The sequence below is a fragment of the Hyperolius riggenbachi genome, chromosome 6, assembly GCF_040937935.1.
Source record: "Hyperolius riggenbachi isolate aHypRig1 chromosome 6, aHypRig1.pri, whole genome shotgun sequence".
In the NCBI taxonomy this organism is placed as follows: Eukaryota; Metazoa; Chordata; class Amphibia; order Anura; family Hyperoliidae; genus Hyperolius; species Hyperolius riggenbachi.
The window spans coordinates 53,760,593-53,770,642 of NC_090651.1; the positions used below are offsets into that span (position 1 = coordinate 53,760,593).

A 10,050-nucleotide genomic window follows, 5' to 3' on the forward strand; every position below is an offset into this window, starting at 1 on the left:
TGGGCGCAGGATACAGCCAGTATATAGCTGATCCTGCTTCTGCACAAGTCCGGGCCGTATTAATTAGGGGGTGATGTACTAGCATTGAGAGCCAGCCATGTTGTATATTACAGTACAGGATGTGTAGAGTCTTCTTGCAGTAGAAAGGCAGCCCTGGAGGGGGGGTTGATGTACTGGCATTGGGGCCACTCATGCTATATACCACAATCCAGGACTCATCATGTGTAGATATACCTCTTGTAGCAGTATAAGGGAATGGCTGCCCTGGAGGGGGTTATGTACTGGCATTGGGGGCCAGACATGTAATACACTACAATATAGGTCTCATGTGTAGAGTCCTCTTGCAGCAGTATGAGGGAAAGGCAGCCCTGGAGGGGGGTAATTTATTGGCACTGGGGACATTCATGCTATATACAATATGTCTCATCTTGTGAGACCTCTTGCAGCAGTTTTGGGGGAAAGGCAGCCCTGAAGGGAGTGATGTATTGGCATTGGGGACCAGTCATGTTATACACAATATTTGTCTAATGTGTAGTGAGACATCTTGCAGCAGTATGAGGTAAAGCCAGCTCTGGAGGAGGGTGATTTACTGGCATTGGGGGTCAGTCATGGTATACACTACAATATATGTTCCATCATGTGTAGAGACTCCTCTTGCAGCAGTGTCAGGCAAAGGCAGACCTGGAGGGGGGTGATGTACTGGCACTGGGAACAAGTCATGTTATACACTACAATATATGTGCCATCATGTGTAGAGACACCTCTTGCAGTAGTGTCAGGCAAAGGCAGCCCTGGAGGGGGGTGATGTACTGGCATTGGGGACAAGTCATGTTATACACTACAATATATGTGCCATCATGTGTAGAGACACCTCTTGCAGTAGTGTCAGGCAAAGGCAGACCTGGAGGGGGGTGATGTACTGGCATTGGGGACCAGTCATGTTATACACTACAATATATGTGTCATCATGTGTAGAGAGACCTCTTGCAGCAGTGTCAGGCAAAGGCAGCCCTGAAGGGGGTGATGTATTAGCTCTGAGGGGCCAAATACTGCAGTGTATTTATTGGTCCTCCTAAGACCCCATATGGAAGAGACCTGTGCAGACTGGAGACTTATTAGCAATGTGAGGGATGGGCTGTCCTGGGAAGGGGTGATGTGCTGATATTGGATGATTTTAGGAATCTATTGGTATGGTCCACCCAGGACACCGTGTGTGAGGGGAGCCCCAGCAGCCTGGGTCCCCTCTGGTAGTATGAGGGTAGTGAGATGCAGATGTGAGGAGGATGGGGGGGGGGGGGGGCACGGCAGGTGGCAGCAGGAGGGAGAGGGCTGGAGGGGGCACCTTGGCATGCTGCAGTGACAAGACATCCTACCTTCCATCATGGTGGCAAACTCTCATTCCTCAATCTCCCAGGAGGCTGGAGGGGGCAGTGGCTGAGGTCCCAGTGGGGCGCTGGACGGAGGAGTCCCGGATAGGGAGCGGTATCCAAGGGGGCCCGAGGTCTGGAGGATGCTGAGAGAAACGGAGAATCACCCCCGCTGCCAGGAGCCGGCCAATCCCCGCCCTCTCCCGGGTCACGTGCCGCAGCCTCCTCACACAATACTCAGTGACACACACACACAGCCGCCCGGCCCGTGACGTCACTGCTCTCCCTCCCCGCCGCCTAACGGAGAACGTAACGGGCCTATACTGTAGCTGTGTCAACTTCCACCATTCCCACTCATCCGCCTGCCTGTCAGTGCGCTGCATCATCTCCACCCTTCCCATTCACATATGTCCACCTGCCTGGCTGTCACTCTGCAACATATCCCTTCCATTCATTTACATTTACCTGCCTCTGTCACTCTGCAACATATCCCTCTCATTCATATATTTCCACCTGCCTGCCTGTCACTCTGCATCATAACACTCTCATTCATATATATCCACCTGCCTCTGTCACTCTGCATCATAACCTTCTCATTCATATATATCCACCTGCCTGCCTGTCACTCTGCATCACAACCCTCTCATTCATATATATCCACCTGCCTCTGTCACTCTGCATCATAACCCTCTCATTCATATATATCCACCTGCCTGCCTGTCACTCTGCATCACAACTCTCTCATTCATATATATCCACCTGCCTGCCTGTCACTCTGCATCATAACCCTCTCATTCATATATATCCACCTGCATGCCTGTCACTCTGCATCACAACCCTCTCATTCATATATATCCACCTGCATGCCTGTCACTCTGCATCATAACCCTCTCATTCATATATATCCACCTGCATGCCTGTCACTCTGCATCATAACCCTCTCATTCATATATATCCACCTGCCTGCCTGTCACTCTGCATCATAACCCTTTCATTCATATCCACCTGCCTCTGTCACTCTGCATCACAACCCTCTCATTCATATATATCCACCTGCCTGCCTGTCACTCTGCATCACAACCCTCTCAATCATATATATCCACCTGCCTGCCTGTCACTCTGCATCATAACCCTCTCATTCACATACATCCACCTGCCTGTCACTCTACATCATCACGCTCCCATTCACATACATCCACCTGCCTGCCTGTCACTCTGCATCATAACCCTCTCATTCATATATATCCACCTGCCTGCCTGTCACTCTGCATCATCTTTACCCCTTCCATTCACTTCTGTCCACCTTCCTGCCTGTCACTCTGCAACATATCCCTTCCATTCATATACATTTACCTGCCTCTGTCACTCTGCAACATATCCCTTCCATTTATATACATTTACCTGCCTCTGTCACTCTGCATCATAATCCTCTCATTCATATATATCCACCTGCCTGCCTGTCACTCTGCATCATAATCCTCTCATTCATATATATCTATCTGCCTGCCTGTCACTCTGCATCATAACCTTCTCATTCATGTATATCAACCTGCCTGCCTGTCACTCTGCATCATAACCCTCTCATTCATATATATCTATCTGCCTGCCTGTCACTCTGCATCATAACCCTCTCATTTATATATATCCACCTGCCTGCCTGTCACTCTGCAACATATCCCATCACATACATTACCCTGCCTCCATCACTCTGCTGCATCATAACCCTCCCTTTCACATACATTCAATTCACCTGCCTCTGTCACTCTGCACCACAACCCTCTCATTCATATACTGTATACCCATCTGCCTGGCTGTCACTCTAAAACATAACCCTCCCATTAATTACATATATCTACCTGCCTCTGTCACTGCCTGTAACCCTCCCATTCACATATATCCACCTGCCAGTCACTCTGCAACATAATTCGCCCATTCATATACATTTACCTGCCTCTGTCACTCTGCACCACAACTCTCTCATTCATATATATATATCCACCTGCCTGTCATGTTGCACCATACCCCTCCCATTCACATACATCCACGTGCCTGTCACTCTGCATCATATCCCTCCCATTCACATACATCCACGTGCCTGTCACTCTGCATCATATCCCTCCCATTCACATACATCCACGTGCCTGTCACTCTGCATCATATCCATCCCATTCACATACATCCACCTGCGTGTCACTCTGCATCATATCCCTCCCATTCACATACATCCACCTGCGTGTCACTCTGCATCATATCCCTCCCATTCACATACATCCACCTGCGTGTCACTCTGCATCATATCCCTCCCATTCACACACATCCCCCTGCCTGTCACTCTGCATCATATCCCTCCCATTCACACACATCCACCTGCCTGTCACTCTCCATCATATCCCTCCCATTCACATACATCCACCTGCCTGTCACTCTGCATCATATCCCTCCCATTCACATACATCCCCCAGCCTGTCACTCTGCATCATACTCCTCCCATTCACATACATCCACCTTTCTGTCACTCTGCACCATATCCCTCCCATTCACATACATCCACCAGCCTGTCACTCTGCATCATATCCCTCCCATTCACACACATCCACCTGCCTGTCACTCTGCATCATATCCCTCCCATTCACATACATCCACCTGCCTGTCACTCTGCATCATATCCCTCCCATTCACATACATCCACCTGCCTGTCACTCTGCATCATATCCCTCCCATTCACATACATCCACCTGCCTGTCACTCTGCATAATACTCCTGTCATTCGCATACATCCACCTGTCTGTCACTCTGCATCATATTCCTCCCATTCACATACATCCACCTGCCTGTCACTCTGCATCATATCCCTCCCATTCACATACATCCACGTGCCTGTCACTCTGCATCATATCCCTCCCATTCACATACATCCACCTGCCTGTCACTCTGCGTCATATCCCTCCCATTCACATACATCCACCTGCCTGTCACTCTGCATCATACCCGCCCATTCACATACATCCACCTGCCTGTCACTCTGCATCATACCCGCCCATTCACATACATCCACCTGCCTGTCACTCTCCATCATACCCTCCCATTCACACACATCCACCTGCCTGTCACTCTGCATCATACTCCTCCCATTCACACACATACACCTGCCTGTCACTCTGCATCATATTCCTCCCATTCACATACATCCACCTGCCTGTCCCTCTGCATCATATCCCTCCTATTCACACACATCCACCTGCCTGTCACTCTGCATCATATCCCTCCCATTCACACACATCCACCTGCCTGTCACTCTGCATCATACTCCTCCCATTCACATACATCCACCTGCGTGTCACTCTGCATCATATCCCTCCCATTCACACACATCCACCTGCCTGTCACTCTGCATCATATCCCTCCCATTCACATACATCCCCCAGCTTGTCACTCTGCACCATATCCCTCCTATTCACATACATCCACCTGCCTGTCACTCTGCATCATATCCCTCCCATTCACATACATCCACCTGCCTGTCACTCTGCATCATACTCCTCCCATTCACATACATCCACCTGCGTGTCACTCTGCATCATATCCCTCCCATTCACACACATCCACCTGCCTGTCACTCTGCATCATATCCCTCCCATTCACATACATCCCCCAGCTTGTCACTCTGCACCATATCCCTCCCATTCACACACATCCACCTGCCTGTCACTCTGCATCATATCCCTCCCATTCACATACATCCACCTTACTGTCACTCTGCATCATACCCCTCCCACTCACATACATCCACCTGCCTGTCACTCTGCATCATACTCCTCCCATTCACATACATCCACCCGCCTGTCACTCTGCATCATGCTCCTCCCATTCACATACATCCACCTGCCTGTCACTCTGCATCATATACCTCCCATTCACATACATCCACCTGCCTGTCACTCTGCATCATATCCCTCCTATTCACATACATCCACCTGCCTGTCACTCTGCATCATACTCCTCCCATTCACATACATCCACCTGCCTGTCACTCTGCATCATATCCCTCCAATTCACATACATCCGCCTGCCTGTCACTCTGCATCATATCCCTCCTATTCACATACATCCACCTGCCTGTGACTCTGCATCATATCCCTCCCATTCACATACATCCACCTGCCTGTGACTCTGCATCATATCCCTCCCATTTACATACATCCCCAGCCTGTCACTCTGCATCATAACCCTCCCCCATCTACACACATCCACCTGCCTGTGACTCTGCATCATATCCCTCCCATTCACATACATCCCCCTGCCTGTCACTCTGCATCATATCCCTCCCATTCACACACATCCACCTGCCTGTGACTCTGCATCATACTCCTCCCATTCACACACATCCACCTGCCTGTCACTCTGCATCATATCCCTCCAATTCACATACATCCACCTGCCTGTCACTCTGCATCATATCCCTCCAATTCACATACATCCCACTGCCTGTCACTCTGCATCATATCCCTCCCATTCACATACATCCCCCTGCCTGTCACTCTGCATCATATCCCTCCCATTCACACACATCCACCTGCCTGTCACTCTGCATCATACTCCTCCCATTCACACACATACACCTGCCTGTCACTCTGCATCATATTCCTCCCATTCACATACATCCACCTGCCTGTCCCTCTGCATCATATCCCTCCTATTCACACACATCCACCTGCCTGTCACTCTGCATCATATCCCTCCCATTCACACACATCCACCTGCCTGTCACTCTGCATCATACTCCTCCTATTCACATACATCCACCTGCCTGTCACTCTGCATCATACCCGCCCATTCACATACATCCACCTGCCTGTCACTCTGCATCATACCCGCCCATTCACATACATCCACCTGCCTGTCACTCTCCATCATACCCTCCCATTCACACACATCCACCTGCCTGTCACTCTGCATCATACTCCTCCCATTCACACACATACACCTGCCTGTCACTCTGCATCATATTCCTCCCATTCACATACATCCACCTGCCTGTCCCTCTGCATCATATCCCTCCTATTCACACACATCCACCTGCCTGTCACTCTGCATCATATCCCTCCCATTCACACACATCCACCTGCCTGTCACTCTGCATCATACTCCTCCTATTCACATACATCCACCTGCCTGTCACTCTGCATCATACTCCTCCCATTCACATACATCCACCTGCCTGTCACTCTGCATCATACTCCTCCCATTCACATACATCCACCTGCGTGTCACTCTGCATCATATCCCTCCCATTCACACACATCCACCTGCCTGTCACTCTGCATCATATCCCTCCCATTCACATACATCCCCCAGCTTGTCACTCTGCACCATATCCCTCCTATTCACATACATCCACCTGCCTGTCACTCTGCATCATATCCCTCCCATTCACATACATCCACCTGCCTGTCACTCTGCATCATACTCCTCCCATTCACATACATCCACCTGCGTGTCACTCTGCATCATATCCCTCCCATTCACATACATCCACCTGCCTGTCCCTCTGCATCATATCCCTCCTATTCACACACATCCACCTGCCTGTCACTCTGCATCATATCCCTCCCATTCACACACATCCACCTGCCTGTCACTCTGCATCATACTCCTCCTATTCATATACATCCACCTGCCTGTCACTCTGCACCATACCCGCCCATTCACATACATCCACCTGCCTGTCACTCTGCATCATACCCGCCCATTCACATACATCCACCTGCCTGTCACTCTCCATCATACCCTCCCATTCACACACATCCACCTGCCTTTCACTCTGCATCATACTCCTCCCATTCACACACATACACCTGCCTGTCACTCTGCATCATATTCCTCCCATTCACATACATCCACCTGCCTGTCCCTCTGCATCATATCCCTCCTATTCACACACATCCACCTGCCTGTCACTCTGCATCATATCCCTCCCATTCACACACATCCACCTGCCTGTCACTCTGCATCATACTCCTCCTATTCACATACATCCACCTGCCTGTCACTCTGCATCATACTCCTCCCATTCACATACATCCACCTGCCTGTCACTCTGCATCATACTCCTCCCATTCACATACATCCACCTGCGTGTCACTCTGCATCATATCCCTCCCATTCACACACATCCACCTGCCTGTCACTCTGCATCATATCCCTCCCATTCACATACATCCCCCAGCTTGTCACTCTGCACCATATCCCTCCTATTCACATACATCCACCTGCCTGTCACTCTGCATCATATCCCTCCCATTCACATACATCCACCTGCCTGTCACTCTGCATCATACTCCTCCCATTCACATACATCCACCTGCGTGTCACTCTGCATCATATCCCTCCCATTCACACACATCCACCTGCCTGTCACTCTGCATCATATCCCTCCCATTCACATACATCCCCCAGCTTGTCACTCTGCACCATATCCCTCCCATTCACACACATCCACCTGCCTGTCACTCTGCATCATATCCCTCCCATTCACATACATCCACCTTACTGTCACTCTGCATCATACCCCTCCCACTCACATACATCCACCTGCCTGTCACTCTGCATCATACTCCTCCCATTCACATACATCCACCCGCCTGTCACTCTGCATCATGCTCCTCCCATTCACATACATCCACCTGCCTGTCACTCTGCATCATATACCTCCCATTCACATACATCCACCTGCCTGTCACTCTGCATCATATCCCTCCTATTCACATACATCCACCTGCCTGTCACTCTGCATCATACTCCTCCCATTCACATACATCCACCTGCCTGTCACTCTGCATCATATCCCTCCAATTCACATACATCCCCCTGCCTGTCACTCTGCATCATATCCCTCCTATTCACATACATCCACCTGCCTGTGACTCTGCATCATATCCCTCCCATTCACATACATCCACCTGCCTGTGACTCTGCATCATATCCCTCCCATTTACATACATCCCCAGCCTGTCACTCTGCATCATAACCCTCCCCCATCTACACACATCCACCTGCCTGTGACTCTGCATCATATCCCTCCCATTCACATACATCCCCCTGCCTGTCACTCTGCATCATATCCCTCCCATTCACACGCATCCACCTGCCTGTGACTCTGCATCATACTCCTCCCATTCACACACATCCACCTGCCTGTCACTCTGCATCATATCCCTCCAATTCACATACATCCACCTGCCTGTCACTCTGCATCATATCCCTCCAATTCACATACATCCCACTGCCTGTCACTCTGCATCATATCCCTCCCATTCACATACATCCCCCTGCCTGTCACTCTGCATCATATCCCTCCCATTCACACACATCCACCTGCCTGTCACTCTGCATCATACTCCTCCCATTCACACACATCCACCTGCCTGTCACTCTGCATCATATCCCTCCAATTCACATACATCCACCTGCCTGTCACTCTGCATTATACTCCTCCCATTCACATACATCCACCCGCCTGTCACTCTGCATCATGCTCCTCCTATTCACATACATCCACCTGCCTGTGACTCTGCATCATACTCCTCCCATTCACATACATCCTCCTGCCTGTGACTCTGCATCATATCCCTCCCATTCACATACATCCCCCTGCCTGTCACTCTGCATCATATCCCTCCCATTCACACACATCCACCTGCCTGTCACTCTGCATCATACTCCTCCCATTCACATACATCCTCCTGCCTGTGACTCTGCATCATATCCCTCCCATTCACATACATCCCCCTGCCTGTCACTCTGCATCAAATCCCTCCCATTCACACACATCTACCTGCCTGTGACTCTGCATCATACTCCTCCCATTCACATACATCCACCAGCCTGTCACTCGGCATCATATCCCTTCCCTTTACATACATCCACCTGCCTGTCACTCTGCATCATACTCCTCCCCTTTACATACATCCACCTGCCCGTCACTCTGCATCATACTCCTCCCCTTTACATACATCCACCTGCCTGTCACTCTGCATCATACTCCTCCCCTTTACATACATCCACCTGCCTGTCACTCTGCATCATACTTCTCCCATTCACATACATCCACCTGCCTGTCACTCTGCATCATACTCCTCCCATTCACATACATCCACCTGCGTGTCACTCTGCATCATATCCCTCCCATTCACACACATCCACCTGCCTGTCACTCTGCATCATATCCCTCCCATTCACATACATCCCCCAGCTTGTCAATCTGCACCATATCCCTCCCATTCACACACATCCACCTGCCTGTCACTCTGCATCATATCCCTCCCATTCACATACATCCACCTTACTGTCACTCTGCATCATACCCCTCCCACTCACATACATCCACCTGCCTGTCACTCTGCATCATACTCCTCCCATTCACATACATCCACCCGCCTGACACTCTGCATCATGCTCCTCCCATTCACATACATCCACCTGCCTGTCACTCTGCATCATATACCTCCCATTCACATACATCCACCTGCCTGTCACTCTGCATCATATCCCTCCTATTCACATACATCCACCTGCCTGTCACTCTGCATCATACTCCTCCCATTCACATACATCCACCTGCCTGTCACTCTGCATCATATCCCTCCAATTCACATACATCCCCCTGCCTGTCACTCTGCATCAT

General features: G+C 50.1%; 1 protein-coding gene across 12 annotated transcripts in view; it reads right to left on the bottom strand.

Moving 5' to 3' along the window:
* Positions 1-1,609, bottom strand: part of SGIP1 (SH3GL interacting endocytic adaptor 1) — a 206,634-nt gene extending 205,025 nt beyond the window's left edge. For 9 of the 12 annotated variants that reach the window (XM_068239287.1, XM_068239280.1, XM_068239288.1 and 6 more), the window contains exon 1: positions 1,374-1,608. In XM_068239287.1, coding sequence (XP_068095388.1) covers positions 1,374-1,383 — 10 coding nt within the window. In that variant the 5' untranslated portion in view covers positions 1,384-1,608. Of the gene's footprint in view, positions 1-1,373 lie in introns of all 12 variants that reach the window. The other 3 variants (XM_068239289.1, XM_068239284.1, XM_068239286.1) reach the window with 2 other exon arrangements.
* Positions 1,610-10,050: the final 8,441 nt, after the last annotated feature.